This window comes from Aptenodytes forsteri, unplaced genomic scaffold, assembly GCF_000699145.1.
Source record: "Aptenodytes forsteri isolate BGI_AS27 unplaced genomic scaffold, ASM69914v1 Scaffold227, whole genome shotgun sequence".
In the NCBI taxonomy this organism is placed as follows: domain Eukaryota; kingdom Metazoa; phylum Chordata; class Aves; order Sphenisciformes; family Spheniscidae; genus Aptenodytes; species Aptenodytes forsteri.
In genome coordinates, this window is record NW_008795365.1 from 408455 (window position 1) to 428540 (window position 20086).

The following is a 20086-nucleotide window of genomic DNA, read 5'->3' on the forward strand; positions in this document are numbered from 1 at the left end:
AAAATTTAAAAAAAAAAAAAAAAAAAACAACCAAATACTACTAGCAATTTTATGGTACATAAGAAGGGAGATAAGCTATAACATGAGGAATGTTTCTTTTTTGCACAACTTCTGTGGCCTTGCAATGAACAGAACCAAGCACTGAGTTTTAAGATGGATGTTTGGATTCCTGAAAGGGCATATAGAAAACCGCAAAGATGAACTGAGGGTTAAGTCAGCCTTATGAAGGACAAGTTTTGAGCACATGAGAATTTTCAGTTAAGGGATTGGCAGAAGGTGTGAAAGGCCACATTTGAGATTTGTGGACCTCTGGTCTGATCGAGCAAAATCGTTCTTATGTAGCTCATCTAGTCTGTCTGGTGGCAATGGCTAGAGGAGGTATTTGGTGTGGGTAAGGAAGTGGTAGTTGTATACTAATTCACCTTTAAAAAGGACAAAAAAATAGCTTCCACAACTGAATCTTCTCAATCTGTATGCCTATTATAGAGAAAGTATGAGCTACTGTTGCAGTTAATTCCTGCCCTAGGTATTGGAGGAAGGAATGTCTTTTGGAATGGCAGTGCTGAGGTTGCATTTGCCAAATACACTCTTTAATGGTGAATACTTTGGCATTTAGTAAAGCTAATGGATGATGTGTAGCAAAAAGTAGCATTTTCCTTTTGAGTTACAGTGCAGCTTCCTAAAGCAGCTTATTTCCTAGCTGTATGTAGAGTTTAAAAAAACACTAGTTAACCCTAAATCAGAAATATATACGCAGTTGCTTTTCCTCAGACTTCCCTGTGAACTGACTCCAAGACATCAGTGAAGTTTATGAAGGGTTCAGATGGCCTGATTTCCTTTAAAGGCTCTAACTAGCAAACATGTTGCCACAGCTTACCAAGTTTCTGTGCAAGAGCCAAGCCACAGGAACTTAACTGCTAGCCTTAGGAGGCAGGTAGGCTAATAGAAATGAGCCCTGATCAGCTTTGCTCTAAAATAAGAGGGGGTTAAGCTGAGTTGTATTATCTTGCATTTGCTTTCAGCTAAGAACATCCACCCAGACAGTTCCCATGACTCAGCTGACAGTAATTTAATTACAGTCCAAAACCTGTTTCTCTCTGCTGCTTAAGGGAATCCCAGTCTGTGAGTCAAAAAGCCTGGCGAACCCCAGTCAACACTTTCTGTTCTGTGCTAAAACATTTAGGATGTTTCTGGCAGGGGAAGTCCCCAAGTGCACCTGAGTGAACTGATGCTCTTTAACCGGATAGAGATGCTGCCAAGCCCCCATGACTTCACAGCTGTACTGTAAGCGTGTCAGGGACTCGTGAAGAAAACTGAGCAATGGATGGACGGAAGTTTGGTAGGATCTGGTGGTGTAGAGGTGGGGGAGCCCTATTTGTTCAAATTCTGGAAAAGACTTGTATGAGCAGGTTAAAGGAAATGTAGTCTTCCAGGTCACTTGGCTTGAGGATATTATTTGCTTTGCAGAAAGAGATGATGTGCCTGTATATAAGGCACAGCAGTTTAACAGGGAATATAAGTCTTCATACTAATAAGGGGATAAATATTCTGCTATTCTGGGTTTTTGGACTTCAGTGTAGTAGATGGTCAGGTTAGTGTAATGTCATGAACTCCAAACTTTGCTTCCTGAGCAAAATGCACGGTAGTTGTTTATATGTACCTGATGATGGTACGTACTTCTGAGCATCTAGAGAAAATACGCTTTGTGTGAATTTGGTTGTTTAAAATGCATGCTTTACACAAGGAGGTCACACTAGCTCTGCTGTATAACTTAAATTTGTTTGTTTTTTGTTTAAAAAAAAAATCCACAGAAAGGGCTTCATTTAGGAGCCTAAACCTTCATGCGGACTCTGTCAAAGGTTTCAACATGGGACGAGCAATCAGTACTGGTAGCCTGGCCAGCAGCACTTTGAACCGACTTGCCGTTCGACCTCTGTCGGTTCAAGCAGAGATTCTGAAGAGGCTGTCCTGCTCTGAGCTCTCACTCTTCCAGCCACTTCCTGGCTCTTCAAAGGACAAGAACGAGAAGACTCTGTGGGAGGAAAGACCCAGGGTTATGAGCAAGTCGTTTCACGATCTGAGTCAGAGCCACGTCTCGGTTTACCCCCCAAGGAAAAATATTATAACTGCTTTGGACTCTTCCCCCAAAAAAATAGAAGACATAATGGGAAGAGTCTTTCAGCAAATGCCAAAATTTGATACTGGGTCAGCAGCGGGAGCATTAAAACTGAACAAGTAAGAGTCTCTCTGACCGCCCTGCAATATCTTTGTGTACAGTCAATGTACATTTTGCATCAGTTTTGATTTATTATTCATACAATTATTTTATTACATTGATCCTTCCCTTCCCTCTCCCAACTTCCTCTTCCCTCTGTCTGGTTCCCCTTCTCTCCTTCTCCCCTTTAAGTTCAAAATCTCATGCAGGTTTAAGTAGAAGCCCTGAAAGAAAGAAAAATGAATCAGACTCCTCATCCATTGAAGATACCGGTCAAGCCTATGTTGTAGGTCAGCATGCAAAAAATAATATTACTGTATTTACTAACTAACCTCTAAAATTGCTTTGGGTGTAATGCTTTGATATATTTATTAACTGATGGTAATATTTCGATTTGAAAAAGGGAGTAGAGTATCACATGTTAAAGTAATCCAGGCCAATTGCCAGTTATTCCTGAATAATTGTTGCAATGAATCAAAAAAATCCTCCTTTGGACGACACCGTCTATAGACAGGTGTACAAAGTATTGTACTTGACAGTAAAAGCTGTTCCAGAAAACATCTTCAATTTTGTCACTTCAGAGTGCCATTTTATTGTATCGATCTTTTAATAATTTGCTAGTCTTAAGCAATACAGTCTGTTTGTCAAGCTTGACATTTTTTAGTGTTTTCTGTAGAAAGGGTGCAGGGAGTGATTTTTTGGAAGTGGACTCAGTTTCGCATAAGCTGGCTATTGGCTAGTACCTCTGAGCAGTAACTGCACAGTTTTGGGGTTTTTTTTTTGTTTGGTCTCATTTAGATATAATAAATTAGGTACAATTTTTTTGCAGTGCATTGGGTGTTTCACAAAAACACTCTTGTAATGAGCTAAGCCAGACGTACTTACTCCATTTTCTTGGCAAGGATTGGATTGCACACAAATAGTCTTACTAGGCAGTAAAAATACAGAGTTCACATTAAAAAAAAAAAGATTCAGAGCAGCTAAATAGACTTAAACTTGTGCGTTGGGTTATTGTACGTTAATTTTTAATATCTATGTGTCATCAGTTTCTGGTTATAGGAGGTTCCCTGTTATAATAACAGAAACTACAATGACTGAAACATTTGCAGCCTTAGCTTGCTTTTGTTGCTTTCCTTTTGCTTAATATTAAATACTGATTAGTTACAGAACATCAGAAAAAGTGGAGGAAGATTAAGTTTATGGGGGTCAGTATAAACAAAGTCTCAAAAAACATGAACAAAAAAAAAAAAACACCAAAACAGAGTGTGACATACAAACACTTAACTGCATCTGCCCCCACTGCACTTGAAACCAGGACTGACTTGGGCACCATGCTCTTTCAGTACTGAGAGCATAAGCTACGAAGAGTGAGATGAGGCATGCAGTTTCTGTAGTGACTGGTTGCAGCCATTTATCCTATGCTTTTAGCTTTACAATTAGTGTTACCACATGCTTACCCATAATCTTCTGGGCAGCAACTCTGATAAGGATCTTAGCTACATGTCAGAAAGTCCTGCTGAATCACATTGCCTGTGCTGGGGGACACATATTCTTTGCATGATGAAACTCATCAACTGAAACTTTAGGGTTCAGAGGTTTGGAAAAGCCCAGGACTGCTTTTCTAAGAAGCTTGAATTACCTTACCTCGTTTACTTTCATAACTTAGTACATTTATTATTTTATCCTCTTTAAAGTATGGCCATATTTGCTTGGCATTGATTATTCCAAAGAAAATATTGATTCTATATGCAAACTAATTTAAATAGAAATACTTAGTTCAAATTGCTTGTTACTGCAGCAACTTATTTGTTACTGTACAAAATCTTACAAGACTCCCGTTGTGTTGGTTTATTAGGTTAGACATATTCATGCAATCCTGTTACAAAATTTAGTCTTTGTCTTAGTTTCTTAAAGATCCATTAATTTTATCTGAAGTTAACAATGGTTGTAAAGGCCAAACCTCTGTCCTTTCTTTAACTCTTTGCCTTTGCATGAGCTACCGTCTATCTGAACCTTGAACCACAACCAAAGTATGTAAGTAATTTGGATTTGCTATTCCAAAACTACTTTCATGTTTATTGATTTTTAAAATAAGTAAGTCATCTGATATTGTGAATGAGCTCATGTGTACTGTGTAAAGCCTGAAATACTTTTTGGTAGCTTTCATATTAAAAAAAAAAATTGATAACAATGTCTAATATTTCCATTCATGTCACAGGTGTTAGCATGAATAGTTTGGGAAATCTTCCATCATCAACGCTGTTAAAAGAAAGTGGTAAGTTGATGAATAATATGCCTACAGAATTAATTCAGTCAGTTTGCGAAGCACTCTCAAGTGCTTCACTGTTCCACCTGTCCTGTTTCTTCGCTATTCTTAAATCAAATACCTCTCCCAGTTAGTTGGATAGGACCTTTTCCTAAATACAACTCCTAATATTTCTTTTGGGTTGCTTCTTGGGGGAGAGTTTGACATCTGTGTGTAATATTTTTCAAATATGAATAGTGTCTGTTTAGTTTGAGACCTGAAGGGTGCTATTACCTGACATACCATGCTCTCCAGAGCTCATTTCCCTTACTTGGGAGGTTACTGGTTCTGTAGAGCCTGAGAAGACTGTTTTTTTCCTTTTCTTTTTTTTTTCCTTTTTTCCTTTCCTTTTTTCTTCCTTTTTTTCCTTTCCTTTTTTCTTCCTTTTTTTCCTTTCCTTTTTTCTTCCTTTTTTTCCTTTCCTTTTTTCTTCCTTTTTTTCCTTTCCTTTTTTCTTCCTTTTTTTCCTTTCCTTTTTTCTTCCTTTTTTTCCTTTCCTTTTTTCTTCCTTTTTTTCCTTTCCTTTTTTCTTCCTTTTTTTCCTTTCCTTTTTTCTTCCTTTTTTTCCTTTCCTTTTTTCTTCCTTTTTTTCCTTTCCTTTTTTCTTCCTTTTTTTCCTTTCCTTTTTTCTTCCTTTTTTTCCTTTCCTTTTTTCTTCCTTTTTTTCCTTTCCTTTTTTCTTCCTTTTTTTCCTTTCCTTTTTTCTTCCTTTTTTTCCTTTCCTTTTTTCTTCCTTTTTTTCCTTTCCTTTTTTCTTCCTTTTTTTCCTTTCCTTTTTTCTTCCTTTTTTTCCTTTCCTTTTTTCTTCCTTTTTTTCCTTTCCTTTTTTCTTCCTTTTTTTCCTTTCCTTTTTTCTTCCTTTTTTTTCCTCTTTTATTCTTTAGGTTTGACTTGGTTTTGTGGGAGAAAAACTCCTTCTCCAGGTGGTGCAGTCTGTTGCACTCTCTTGCACCACTGTTTTCTGCTTGTACCAGTGTGTAGAGCTCAGTAAGTTTCTACCGTTGTGGAATTGCCTGTTCCACTGAGGGCAAAAGTATGCCAGGCATTCCAGACCAAACAAGTTGTACCTTCTCTAGGTGGCAAATTCATGAGTTCAGACTTACAATACGTTGGCGTTAATCATGCTCCTTCTGTCTCTGAGGTGCCTGGGTCTACTTCAGCCTGTTGGGAACCCTCAGGAGTCACATAAATCTGTTGCGAGGGTGTTCAGATTTTGGAAGAGGCAGAATCAGCAGCCTGTGGAGCTGCAAATGAGGAAATAAATTTAAACAAGATAGGTTTTAGTAGATGTTTCTAATGTTGGTTGTTTTTTAATGAAGGACCACCATTAAGAGAACTCACCGAGTAACCTTTTAGTAACGTCATATAATAAGCCTCAGTTTCACTTTTACCAATGTGCTTACGTCATGCCTACCTGAGCAGGGCACATAAACACTTTGCTGAACTGAGACTAATAAATTTGAAGATTCTAGGGCTCAATTGTGTTGTAATTCGAAGAGGTGCTTTTCTTAGGACAAAAGATTTTAATTGCTGAAAATGGGAGTGAGTTATAACAGTGGTGGTGTTTTGGTTTTTTTTATGTGGACATGGCTTGGAAGATGAAAGTTGGACCCACTAGTTCAGAATAGCTTTTCAGGTTATTAGGCAAGTAATCTTTTTTTAATGGAATAGAACTTCAAAGCAAACCTGAAGGGAAGCATTCAGGTAGCATCTGATCATGAAATGTTGACTTTTCAGTTGACGCTCTGCAAACAACACAGAGCAGAGTTGCCTCACCAGAAAGAGAGATCACTTTGGTGAACTTGAAAAAGGATGAAAAATTGGGCTTAGGTAAGTGGCTTTAAAATTGTTGTTGTTATGTGTGTTCCTAGAAGGCAAAAACAAAATAAAGCTTTCTGGTCTGTATTTAAGTATTTATTGTAGGACTGAGGAAAGCAGTGCAGACAGTAGCTGGATTACGAAGGCATTTAAGATGCTGAAGCGTGGACTTACTAGATAGTGGCTGCTACTGATTTGTTGAGTGATGTTAAGCAAATCTGTTTTTTTCGTATTGTAAGTGTAGGATAATATTTATATTGTGAACTAGTCATCCTAAAAGTTGGCCTTTAAAGTTCATCTCTGTTTTCAGGTACAAGATTTTTGTCTATGTGGACACCTCGCAGCTGTGACAGCTTGAAGGCTTTAAACAACAACAAAAAAGACATTAAAAAGCCATTATGAGCTAATTGTGGAGTGTTTTTCTTACTTTTATAATATCATCAGTTGGAACACTAATTTGAGGTTTAAGGAGCTTGGAAGACGAGTTTTACATTCCATTCCTTCTTCTACCGCTGAGTTTTTTTCATAAACCCACGTAATTTTTCCCTGTATGAGTAATGACTAATTTGCTGTCAGTATTGTGCTTTAGGGAGGCTCCCTAAAGTGTCCTTGAGGACATTGTTCTGTCTGTCATTCAAAATAGGACTGTTGTGTAAATTTGAAGAGGGGAAAAAGCCTACAAGACAATAATATTTAGTGTTTACCCTGCACGATAAATTAAGAGTTGACCAAAAAGGAAAGAAATTCATATGAAATGCACCGTTTATTCTCTTTCTTCCTCATGCAATCTATGGTACTTTGCTGTTTTAGCTAGAATAGAGAAGACCTAATATCTTCTATTTTGTTTGTTTTTTCATCTTGAACATCCTTCCCAGGTTTACCTGGTAGAATTAGCAGAAACAGATTAGAAGTCTCAAAAGAAAACAGGGAGTTGAAAAACTCAGTTCTTAAGACCAGGGTCAAACATTTAGGTGAAGCAATGGAGAAAACCAGAAATTTTTAAGTAAGAGAAAATACATTTCATCTGGTCAGCAAATGTACATTTAATGTCATCTATTTGTGCGTGTGTTTCTCTTGCCACAGTTGTCTTCTGTAGCCTTTGCTGGAGTTTTCTGGGAAGCCAGCTAGACAAAATCAGAATCGCTTGCTCAAAAACAGAGTGTGCAATAAAGCTTAATCAAAAAAGCTTTACCATTTACTTTCATGTAGACTTCTTTGAGCTGTATAGGTTTCTTTTACTTTACATTTATTAGGATGACTAAGTTTTTGTCCATTCTGAAATATGGACTTGTGTTGTTACACTGTGATCACTGACATTCTTGCCTGCTTTGGGCCTTTTTCAATAGGCTTTCAAATAGTCGGCGGAGAGAAGACGGGGAAACTTGATTTGGGAATTTTTATTCATTCAGTTATTCCCGGAGGGCCAGCTGATTTGGAAGGATCTCTAAAGCCAGGTGAATAGTGTAAATAAGAAGAGGTGTATACATGAAAGAAAAGGCCAAACATGTATGTAGTACCGTTTCCATCTATGGCTGCGGGCGTCAGTCCCTTATAAATGCTGACCTTCAGTTACCTTCTGGATAATTTCTGAAAACTGGTGATACTTCTTTGTTAAACTAGACAAAAACAAAAATCATTTGAATCAAAGTAAAAATGATAAATCTTGAAGTAGCAGAAAATTAAAGTTACATATAAAGATAAGGGCTTTATTTGCTATTGTCTCTCTATAGATACTTTGTAATTTCAGTTTTTTAAAACTCCAAATCCATACTTTGATTTTGGAAAAAGTGAATGTAACCATATGGCTACTATAGCGGGTGGGAATTTATTTTATTTAATATCCGCTTTTTTTTTCTTTTCATTTTAGTCTGTGCCTTGAAATGAACTGCATATTGCTTATTTCACTTCTCGATTTTTGCTTTTGCATACGTTTTTCTTACAGCAGAAGAGAAGGTAGAAATCATAATATGGAAAGGTTTGGCAGGTTTAAAAAGAGGAAATATTCATAACCAGTTCTTGTGGTTTGTTTTGGGTTTTGGGGTTTTTTTAATGATTAAGGTTCCCTATTCCAGCATCACTTGAATTTTAGTAATTTTTAATCCATGCATTGTGTAGAGATTTTCAGACCTGTACTTCACATTCTCGTAAAAATGTAGATGTTAGATTGTATCTGAACAAACCCTTTTGCACAGGACACCGACTAATATCCATAAATAGCACAAGTTTAGAAGGCGTCAGCCACCATGCAGCATTAGAAATTTTGGAGAACACACCTGAAGACGTGACACTTGTTATCTCTCAGCCCAAGGACAAGCTATCCAAAGGTACAGAGAGAAATATTCCATATTATTAAAGAGTTGTTCTTTGAGTTTGAGCACTCTGCCTTCTCTGACACCTTTTGTAAAGTACTTTCTGTGTTTCTTTTAAATTACTAATCTAATCAACAGAGATAGCCGTAAAACATCTCCTTAACTACAGTCACTTCTGTAAGCAACCCCAGCTAGTATATGCTTGAAATTGTGTTCTAAGACTGAACAAAGAAGTGTGTTATGGTAACCTTTGGTGAGGACACACCGGTTGCATCGTAAACAGAAAGTGTTCTGCATAATATAAATGGGTAAAACCTTACGTGGTTGTAAGCTGAGAAATTTGTGTCATACTGCAGATAAGATGTTACCAGCTACTGATGACTGTCTTGTCTCCTGCTTTTCAGCATCGTCTAATGCTGCACACATCAGTAATGGAACCAGGGTTTATTTAAGGAGGCCATCGTCAGTGCAGGACAATGAGGCAGAGTCCTCTTCAGAAGAACACAACCGTTCCCGTGGTCACCAGAGGCCTGTTTCAGGGAGTTTGTCTGGTTTGTCAGGAGGCAAGCGGGATGGAAGCGTGAGCTCCCAGGATTCCAGAACCGAGAGCGCCAGCCTCTCTCAGAGCCAGACAGCGAGCTTCTTTGGCAAACGTGCAAGTGGTAGAGCCCAGCAGGATCCTCAGCATTACAGCGATTCCCAGTCTGGGCTTTCTAAAATGAACGAGAAGAGAAGATCCTCGTCTGACAGTACTCGAGCAAAAAATAAAAGGCCTGGGGTAGTGGAGTCTGTGGAATATTCTGACCGAGGGGATTCTGACATGGATGAAGCAACTTATTCCAGCAGTCAGGAGCAACAGCCAGCTAAAAAGGCATAGCATATTTTGTATGAATATTTCCCATCAGTATAACTCTGGTAGTGAAATAGCTGACTGTGGGTGTGAATAAGGTAAAAGGATGTAGGGGAAGGACAGCCTAGCCTGCAGCTTATCCTTCTAATGGCAAATGCTAATAGCTGATTTCTAATAGTTTGGTGATTTTGGTCAAAATAAATGGAGAAAATCACTCCTGTAACTTGTAACAACTTCCCAGCTTTCCAGTGTCACAAGATGGGCATGTCTTACTAGAGGCAGCTTGTGCTTTGGGATGAACGTATAGTGCATTTGTTGATTCTGTAGAAAACCTCCTTTCAATTCTGTGTGTTTGTCCAATATGGTCATAGTCTAGCGACCACCCCTAGAGGTAAGTTGATTCACCTGGCAGATAAATTAAGTTTTTCCTAGATGAAAGTAGTAGTGATGCATCTGGAATGGGTAGCAGCAGAACTCATTGTCTTTTGAGATTGATCTAATCCATGGAAAACTGCTCTTGTGTAGTCAAGTTTAGCAGTGAGCCATGCTCCGAACAGACAGCTTGCTGCTTCACCTTTCTGAAAGTACACAATTGGCAAGTACTACAACTTAATTCCTAACTTGCAGTGATTCCTCTTTTCAGCTGATGGAGGTTATTCAATCAAGTTGTGGCAGCTCCTGCAAATTAATCCAACAGACCCTAGGCTGCTGTAATACTGAAGTACTATAGTTTCTGTGTTCTGTGACCAACTCACTTTGACAATAAAGATTTGGCTGCTGAAGGCCAATCATATTTCTGTGCTAAACCTGTTCAATGGCAGCAATGGAAGAGTTAAAGCAATGAGCCTTATGGGTCTTACTAATTGGTACTTTGCCATGTGGACTCCTTTTGGCTGCATCTGACTCAAAAACACACCCTTTAGGGTCTTAACTGTAAACTTCTGTTCTAATGGCAAATCATTCTCTTTTTGTTTTGTTTGTTTCTCTTTTTTTTTTTTTTTTTTTAATAAAGGAATCTTCCTCAGTGAATACAGCAAACAAAATGAATTCTAAAAAGGTTACTGCAACACTTCTTAAACCTGGAGATATCTTTGAGGTTGAACTAGCCAAAAAAGATAACGGCTTGGGAATAAGTGTCACGGTACTGTTTGACAAGGTTTTTAGATGTTTTCTCTTTTTCTCTACTCCCAGAAACCCATAAAATTGCTAAATTACAAGGAAGCAAAATATTTTCTGGAGTCACTGTTAAGTGTATAGTTTTACTGATGTGTGATTAATCTTACCAAAGCTGAAAAGTAATACTATTTTATATCCCTTTTCTTGTCATCTGCCCTTTAAGTAACTCTTGTTTGTTGTTTTATGGTGGAGCCCCAAAGTCCTAATAGAATCTTATCACAGATGCTGCTTTGTGAGTACAAAAAGCAAGATGGTCTTTGTCCCTTGCTACCTAGTAATGTAGCAAATTTACAAGGGAGAGAAATAAGACCTTCCCTCACTGGCATTGCAGGCAGTGGAAGCAGTAGTGTTACTTAAGAGTATCTATGCACATCCACACACATATACCATGTTCAGTGTTCTCCATCTGCTGGATAAAAGGCAGAAAGTAAAAAACTACTTAAATCCAAATAAGACCTGGTTGACACTGCTTTCTTGCAATACAAGACAAAAATGTATTTTTAATGGACTAATTTCTCTTCAGGCTATAAAATTTTGAAGGTAGTTTATGTTTGGGGCCTGCCATACTACAGAGTGGCACTTCAGGGAAGAAGAGAATGATTTATAACTTGAGATGCACACATTTTTCACTGCTCCTGTTCTTGTGTTGTGTTCAAAAATACATTTTGGTGTTTTAATGTTCAAGTATTATCTCTGGTTGATTGATTGCCGGGCTACACAGTAATTCAAAAAAGGAAAAGTTGTTTAAATTATAACAACAGAGAGCAGTTATTAGCTATAGTTCAAAACTGGTGGCTTTCACTGGCTGTTTATACCTAAAACTAAGTTGGCCTTTTCCCAAATGTGGCCATACAGATTGGCATGTAGGTGAAGTGCCAATTCGCAAGCCTAGCACTGTTTTCATATATATGGCTAGTATTGTAAGAGGAGCAGAATGAAATTCTATTATTTTAGCATCCCAGTCTATTCAAAGTCATATTGCTTTGTCAAGCTTATAACCTGAGACAGCTGGAGGAACAAAGGTTCAGGAGGAGCTGGTTATTGAATAGCATCAGGCCTGCTGTATGCATGCATTGGCTTTGTAGAAAATGTTAGAAGATGCCAACCGATGCAAAGATTTCCCTTAAAGGATCACCAAGTGTTATCTTCATTGACCTTTCCTTTTCCAGCCTCCATTCTGCCCCTTGCATTGCTGTCCTGTACAGTGGTGAAAAGAAGAGGTGTACAATTAGCTCTGTGTTTTAAGTTTTCACATGTAATGTTGTGTGCTTTGGCAGTGAACATTAATATACTGTTGGTCTCCCTCTTCCCTCCAAGTTTGTGGAGAAGCACTGATAGTGCAACAGTGAGCCAGAATCATACAATGGTTTGGGTTGGAAGGGACCTTTAAAGATTATCTAGTCCACCCCCCCCCCCCCCCTGCAATGAGCAGAAAGGCTAAGGCCCTCCAAAAACAATGCCTTTTGAGCTTGAGCAGATTTTTTTCAGCTTAGACCTTCAAACTTGTATGAGCTGAGAGAAAGCAGGACTCCTTAGTTACATCAGAGAGAGGGTATATTGGAGTAGGACGCTGCATGGGTATGCATCTGCTGCTTTGGCATGCTGTGCTGTCACACACCTTTGAGCTTTGATATGCATGCAAGCATGGAAAGTCTGGCATAATGCAGACGTTTCTGCTGAAGGACATTTATTTGTTTTGGGTGCATTTGCATTGTGATGCATCGTGTTTTTACAATATTCCCACCCCAACTTCATTCGTAATAAATTGCATGACTGCGAAAACATGCTTTGTGTAACTTTTTGGTTTTGATAGTTTGGCTGTTCTTTTTACATACCAGTAGCCCAGGTGCTTCCTGAGTACAGTTTTCCTTGTGTGACACTGTTTAATTACTAAGTATTCTAACTGCAAAAAGACTAACAGATCCTATTTTTGCTTTCCATTTAGGGCGGTGTAAATACAAGCATAAGGCATGGTGGTATTTATGTGAAAGCAATTATTCCTAAGGGAGCAGCTGAAGCAGATGGCAGAATAGAAAAAGGTAGTATTTCAGTTCTTTCAGTTGGGACTCTTAATGTGAAAAAAGGGCAGATAACTGTCTGTGGTGGACTAGATGATGCACTGTGGCCTAGAAGCTAGGAACTCTGCTTGCCTCCTTTCATTGTACCTTTTTCACTGGGGAGAAGAGCTGTTTTTCTGAGCTACTGCATTTGTAGTTGTCATTTTAAATATTGCCTTGATAGCTAATTCTGCAGCTGAAGATTAAAAAAAAGTGTAGAACAACTGCAGAACCAACAGAAAAGTGCTGAGACTGTGGAGGGGAAAAATAGGAGATAAGCTGCAGGATTTTTTTTTTTTTTCTTCCCTAATGCAGCCTGTGTTAATGGAGAACACTTCTCTGTTCCAGCCATGGAGAGAGAGGGCTTTGAATTATTTGTGGCCGCCTTGCTCAGCATGCTGGGCAACTCAATACAGAAAATCACTTTTCTTGTTTGTAAGCCAGGCCACATTCTTTACTGAACTGAGAATTCCCACTGTAGACTAAGATTTGTTTTTAATAAAGAGTCTGAGCTTTGTGGCAGGCTATCATTCTGATGCTTAACACTAGCTTTGACGTGGGGCTATCCCATAGAATCATAGAATCATTTAGGTTGGAAAAGACCTTTGAGATCATTGAGTCCAACCATATAGTTTAGTTGCAAAGTTCTCTTCTTGACTCAGAGTGTGGAGGGGAGGGAGAATTTACTTCCATAACTGTCCTTGTTAGCTGAGACTTGAAGGTTTCTGCGCATCATATGTGTTTTATAGATGATGTTGTGCCTGCTTTTTCTTAAATTAGTAATCAATCATTTGTAGGTGACCGTGTGCTCTCCGTCAATGGGATTAGTTTGGAAGGTGCTACCCATAAGCAAGCTGTTGAAACGCTGAGAAACACTGGGCAGGTAAGCAGCTGCTGGTTCTACTCCTATCTGTAGTAAACCAGATCTTCATGAGTGAAAAGCAGTAAAGGAACCTGAAGACTGGAATTCTCCCCAGTGTCCTGGTTGCTTTACGTGTGCTTTCTTAGACTCCTTGGCTTCCTGGGCCTCGAATCTCACTGCCCACCCTAGTGAAATTCTGACTCCATGTGCAGACGAGAGGTCTGCATGGAATTGGTTTCTCTTTGTCCCTGGGCTTCACAGGAAGGAAGCCCAGGTGCACAGGTTAGAAAGCAGCTGTAGCAGCATGCTACAGACGGGTCCTAAATCTGAACCACTGAGGAGACAAGGGCCTCCATATATGCAACTGTGTTTGCATGCTGTGTCAGTAGCTTTACTTGAGTCTTGGCCTTTTTGGAAAGCGCTTGATTCTGTCAATAATGTCTACTCATTTAATAGTATTAATATTTATGGCGGCTGCTTCATATGTGAAAGTACATGCACACCTGAAAATAGCCAGTGAATGTACACATTCAGAGCTGCTAAGGACTACTATTTGTGCTCACTTTATAAAATGCTTTTAACTCTATTCCCTGTACACATGTGTCCTCACAGCCTTATTGGAAGAAAACCCCTTCTTACTCTATGTTGGCAAGTATCTTGCAAGTCCATTAGTGTATTTTGGAGGTTGTCATTTACAGTCCTTAAAATAAGGAACAAATGGAGGAGGTATGGGGAGGGAGGTGTCTGTAAAGTTTGCTGCTGTAAAACTTAGGACCCTGACAAGTCAGAAAGAAACACGTTTCATCTCTTTAGGTGGTGCATCTGCTGTTGGAAAAAGGTCAGCTTTCAATGGCCAAGGTTCACGCTCCAGTAACACCACAGTGCACGCCTCCAAATCAGGTGGGGCAATGTGAGCCACAGGAGAAACCAGCGACAAAAACTACAAATGCCAAAGATTACAACTTTGTCACTGCAGGTCAGGTCACATAGGACAATTGTCTGAACTTTCAAAGCATCCTTTAGTTTTTGTAATATTTTTCTTCAAATCTTCTGTAGAACAGAAAGACAGACAGGAGAAAGAGCTGGTAGGAATCTATACCAAGCCCCTGCACATGATGCAGTCTCTTCCTTTTTGTGCTGTTGCATTTGTTTTTAAGATTTCCTTTCACATCTTGCTAACTTTGTTTAGTTACTATTAACTGTTTGCTCTCTCACCTTTCCTTGTTGTTTCCCAATTTCACTAGCCTTGCAGGCCAGGGCTGTAGCAAGGCTGGAGTAAAAGGGGTGCTGCTATCTCTGATGCTGCTAAGGAGTGCCAAGGGAAGGTTAAGATACTCGTATGTAAATGAGAGCTTCTGTAGGTCCTGCTGGTCCTGTCTAGATGAGAGAAAACATCAAGAGCTGGATGAAGAGAGAAGGGGTATTTGTGTAGCTGACTAGAGGTTGGCATATTTCAACTTCTCTTGCTGGAGACTCGTGAAAATGAAGGGAAGCCTACCCAGGTGGGGAAACCACTGCAGATACCTTTTAGTCTTCCTGCATGGGATTTACCCTGTCTGCCAGGAACTCCAGTTGCTGCTCTCACTAATGTCTGATCAGTGGCCAGAAAGATTGTGTCACACTGTGCTTTAATAGGCTTCTTAATGGAGTTGCTGGGGAACAGTATTTTGGAGACACTCTGGCTTTCTGTATAGTGTGGGTATTGTCAGGGCAAGCCAGCGGACTGAGAAGGCATGGTCAGCTTTTTGTCCTCTTTAACTTGGAGGGATCTTTTAGATAACGCTTGTGTTCAGTAAAGTGGAAGAACCCTGTGAGGGGGAGCATGCGCATTGTCATGTCTGGAGTGAGAGCACTAGCCACTTTTTTTCATGGACAGCATGCTGTAGGAAATAATGTTAATGTTTCTTTTGCAGAGAACACATTTGAGGTAAAGCTGTTGAAGAATAGCTCAGGCCTTGGGTTCAGTTTCTGCCGTGAAGATAACCTTACCCCAGAGCAACTGGGCTCAACTATTGTGAGGGTGAAAAAGCTCTTCCCTGGGCAGCCCGCCGCAGAAAGTGGGCAGATAGAAATTGGGGACGTCATTCTGAAAGTGAATGGGGCATCGCTAAAGGGTTTATCCCAGCAGGTTTGTATCTTAGCAGTGAAACTCATGCTGTGGTAGTCCTGCAAGTGTTGGGGGTCTGCATCTAATAATGAATCCCACTGTGGCCATAGGAAGTCATCTCTGCTCTGAGGGGAACATCTCCAGAAGTCTCTCTTCTCCTTTGTCGGCCACCATCTGGTATACTACCAGACATCGATCCTTCTTTGTTGGTAAGGTCTATGGCATATGATTGATTTTTTTTTTTTAATTGCTATTTGAAGGTTCCTTTATTCGATCTGGTGGGTGGGTTAGTTAAATGCAAGATGCAGATGGAAAGATGGGCAGGGTGCTCACAGAAACATGGTTCTTACAGTAAATCCCTCAGGAGTGTACTAAGCATTTTGTGGAAATGTGAAAAGAATGCAGGGCTTTAATAATTACTTTTTTCCCCTCCATTTTGTGGCTTAAGACGTTGGAAATTGGTTTAATACATTGTTTCTGTGGCAGGGGTTTCTTTGCAGCCCAGTGGTTTAAAGTTGATCTCAAATAGAAATTGGATATTTCTGTAATGTTTGTGAAGAATATTCTGCAAAACACCAATTTGTCTGGTTTTGATGCATGTAAAACCAGGGAAAAGATTGCCATATTTACTTACTGGAAATTAGCGGTGTCCCAAAGAATATTTTCAAAGTGCTCCACTAAGTAAATCAAAAGAACAGAAGGCCATTTTAGGATACTTGGAAGAAGTGGAAATTATGTGTTTCAGTAAAAGAGAATGTAGAGGGGAATTTGCCTGAAAAGTAGGCTTTTCATAATACTCAAGTCTGATGACAGAAACTTAAATGTACAAATACAAATTTAAGTGAAATTAAAATTAGGGTAAGAGATAAGCAACTGAACAAACTAATAATACAAATAACTAGTCCTGTAATGAACCGGTTTGTAGTATGGAATAACTTTAATAAAACAGCGCATATATTAAGAGAAAAACCAATAAACAAATGACAGTTTTTGTTTATTACATTATCACAGATCGGTGTGTTCATGAACACAAGAATTTGGCCATAAAAGCATATATGAAGCTTTTAAACTTTGTGTGTCTGCTAGCTGACATCATTCTTGGGAATATGTGATTATTGGCAAAACTTTTCTTCATTCTCATGGGAGTTAATAATTTGGCTGAACAGTCTCCATTTGGTGTAGATTATCATTGTTTTTGTAGTCTGTTATGTTGTTTTTTGCTTGAAAGCTTCTCTGTTTCCCTCCTGTGTGAGATTAGTTTGACTTCAGTTGCACTGTAAGTGTCAGCAGTGTGTTCCGGTTGGAAGGGATTTCATGGTAATTGCCTAGATGACTGCTGGGCATAGCTTAAAGGCATCTGTCAGTAGGCTCTCAGAGACTAAAGCCAAGAGTATGTTTGTTTTCCTTAGATGAATTTGCAGTTCTTTAGCAGTATATGTTTCAAAGTCTTGCACACTTTGTCTTGGCCAAGTTGCGTTGAACTTGGTGAAACTGTGCTATGATACATTTACACAGTCGAGGCAACATCTAAATGGAAGGAGCCACTGACTAACTGCTTTTGATAATTTTATGCAGTCTTTGCAACTTTCTTTTGTCATCAAAACTGGAGTTTGATGAATTAAATGTCCTTGCTCTCCGTAGACTCCCATCCATTCACCCCAACAAGTATTTCCAGATGTCAGCAGAGAAGTTTCTGGTCCATCAAATGGAGAACAAGGTGACAGCTCAGATGAAAATGAAACTACTGATCTGAGCAAGAAAAGGCTAAAATCTCCCTCTAGAAGAGACAGCTACAGTGACAGCAGCAGGAGTGGTGATGAGGAGGTGATAGACTCGCCAGCACAAGTGGGCCTTGGCTGGAGTTCTGCGCTATACCAAACTTCAGATGAAGCTGTGACACAGGCACATAGTCAGTACGAGGCACACAGTGGTCAGGAGGAGGCTGTTTGCACCATCTTATATCCTGATCAAGAGGCTCCTAGCAAGTCAGAGCTTGAGGACAGGTATGCTGTTTATAATGATCCTCGTAATATTGCAGATTATGTTTACAAAAATAGTTTATTGGACCTATTCATAGAAATATTTTTTTGTTTTGCTTTTTAGATCTGCATAATGTCAATATTGGTCCATATATTAATTTATGGGTGACAGCCATGTTGTACAACCTGATCCTTGTTTTTTGCTTGTTTATCTGTAGTAATCTGCCATTGGATTTGCCATTGATCCCAACCTGTAGAACTGTTCCTGATGTTACCACATCCATTTTAATAAATGACTGTTATGCTACTCCTGCTTCTGAGCTGACTCCACACCTGGGAGGAATGGATTCATTACTCAGCCAGTTGGAAAAAAATGCTGAAGAATATGAGCCAGTAATTTACTATTTCTGTCTTTCAGTAGCATAAATGTACCTAATTCTGTGGCCAACTGGAAGTTGTTTTAGCCGTGGTATTGGGAGTGACTGGATAGAAGTTAGGCATATTAATTTACAAATGGGATAGTTGTGGGTTATACTTGCACTAACTTGGGTGTGTGCCTTATAAATGGCACACATACATGTGCCATTTGTAACCAGTGAACTGTAGCTGCTCATACAAATGTCTACAGGCATTTTCTCTCCGGGCTCTTGAGGATTTGATACATTTCCCTCTGTGAATGTGGAGGCATCCATGTGTACATAGGTAGATGTGTATACATCTATTTTGTGTGTCATTTCAGCCTGGAAAACATGGCATTAAATATTTACCTACCTTTAAACCATGTACTCAGGTGAAGCTTAAATGGCAAATGTCTTGCTTCTGCCCTGTTAGTTTTCTGTGTGGCTGTTCAGAGATCAGAGGGTAAATCGGGGCAGCAGGGACATCAGGAGACCCTGTTCTTTGCTGCATTTCTATCTGAATCCCAAAGACTTTCTGGTCTGCTGCAAAATGCAGCATATTTTTGAGACTCTTCTGAGATAGCTTCTTGCCACCCCAGAAATACGTTGTGTATCAGAAGGGACTTCTGCTTCCATATCCTCACATAATCTATTCACAGATTGAAAAAAATGAAAATTGAGCCTTGATATGTCTCAGTTGTGTGAGGGTCTTTCACGTCTACTTTCTACTTTTTCACCTACTTTCTTCAGTTGAATAATTCCTGATGTGTTGTCTTACTTGAAAAATACAGAGCCTTTTTTATATATGGCAGCTAGTTGAAGGTAAAGTAAGGTGTCGGTTTTGGCATGTGCCTTCACAATTTTGTTTAGATCATAGGCCTTTGGCCCAAGGTTAGCTCCATGCAAAACAGTAGTCCATCTGAATTCATTAGAGGTACTTACTTGAAGCAGCTAAGCTGAGCCTGCTAAGACACATGTCTTGGTACTGTCCAGGCTTGTGTTCCACTTAAACCAATAGGTAAATCAGTTGTCTATTTCTAACTGTCTTAAATTCAGTAAAGCATTCAAATTGCTTCTGTTTGTGTTGTAAAGTGCTATTTTCTTCCCCTAGGAAGCAGAGCTCCAAGTCACTATGACAAAGTCAGAAAAGGGTAGTCTGGGTTTTACAGTGACCAAAGGTAATGATAACGTTGGCTGCTACATTCATGACATTGTTCAGGATCCTGCCAAAAGTGATGGGAGACTACGACCTGGAGACCGACTGATAAAAGTGAGAGAATTAATGTTTTCAGATAAAGGGATTGCATGAAAAGGACAACTTTGAGCCAAAAAAAAAAAAAAAGGCAAACTCTGTTGTGGGCCAAAGTAAATGTGGTTAAGGAACAAAAGCATGCACCTTCTGAGAGACATAATTTGATAGCACTTGGACAAAAGAAATACAAGTATGAAAACATATGAGAAGATTGCTGAAGGGAGTTACGGTATGTCCCACAGCTAGGCATGTGTGCAGCCACTATTCATGATGGCAAAAAATGGTTTAAAGAGAAAAGCATTCATTGATTAAATAAGATGGTTGCTCAAATATGTGGAGGAGTTGTTGGTCAAATACATCTATGGCTAGCATATTGTTAGGAAATAAATTTTAAGAGATGTGCTGTGGAAGAGTTTACCACATACATACGTAGTACAGATGTTCATCACAGAATCGTGGAATAGTTTGGGTTGGAAGGGACCTCTAAAGGTCATCTAGTCCAACCCCCCTGCCCTGGGCAGGGACATCTTCAACTAGATCAGGTTGCTCAGAGCCCCGTCCAACCTGACCTGGAATGTTTCCAGGGATGGGGCATCCACCACCTCTCTGGGCAATCTGTTCCAGTGCTTCACCACCCTTAACATAAAAAATTTCTTCCTTATATCCAGTGTGAATCTACTCTCTTTTAGTTTAAAACCATTCCCCCTTGTCCTAGCTCAACAGGCCCTACTAAAAAGTCTGTCCCCATCTTTCTTATA

At 39.4% G+C, this 20086-nt stretch overlaps 1 protein-coding gene across 1 annotated transcript in view; it reads left to right on the forward strand.

Annotated features, from left to right (window-relative positions):
• PTPN13 (protein tyrosine phosphatase, non-receptor type 13) overlaps window positions 1–20086 on the forward strand; it is a 101329-nt gene that overhangs the window by 65482 nt on the left and 15761 nt on the right. Inside the window, exons 19-34 of the mRNA XM_009280264.2 lie at window positions 1812–2235; window positions 2408–2505; window positions 4434–4487; window positions 6258–6350; window positions 7685–7792; window positions 8531–8662; window positions 9052–9518; window positions 10510–10638; window positions 12619–12712; window positions 13528–13613; window positions 14406–14568; window positions 15506–15720; window positions 15810–15908; window positions 17341–17702; window positions 17897–18071; window positions 19188–19346. Of these exons, the coding sequence (XP_009278539.1) occupies window positions 1812–2235; window positions 2408–2505; window positions 4434–4487; window positions 6258–6350; window positions 7685–7792; window positions 8531–8662; window positions 9052–9518; window positions 10510–10638; window positions 12619–12712; window positions 13528–13613; window positions 14406–14568; window positions 15506–15720; window positions 15810–15908; window positions 17341–17702; window positions 17897–18071; window positions 19188–19346 (2858 nt within the window). The remainder of the gene's footprint in view (window positions 1–1811; window positions 2236–2407; window positions 2506–4433; window positions 4488–6257; window positions 6351–7684; window positions 7793–8530; window positions 8663–9051; window positions 9519–10509; window positions 10639–12618; window positions 12713–13527; window positions 13614–14405; window positions 14569–15505; window positions 15721–15809; window positions 15909–17340; window positions 17703–17896; window positions 18072–19187; window positions 19347–20086) is intronic.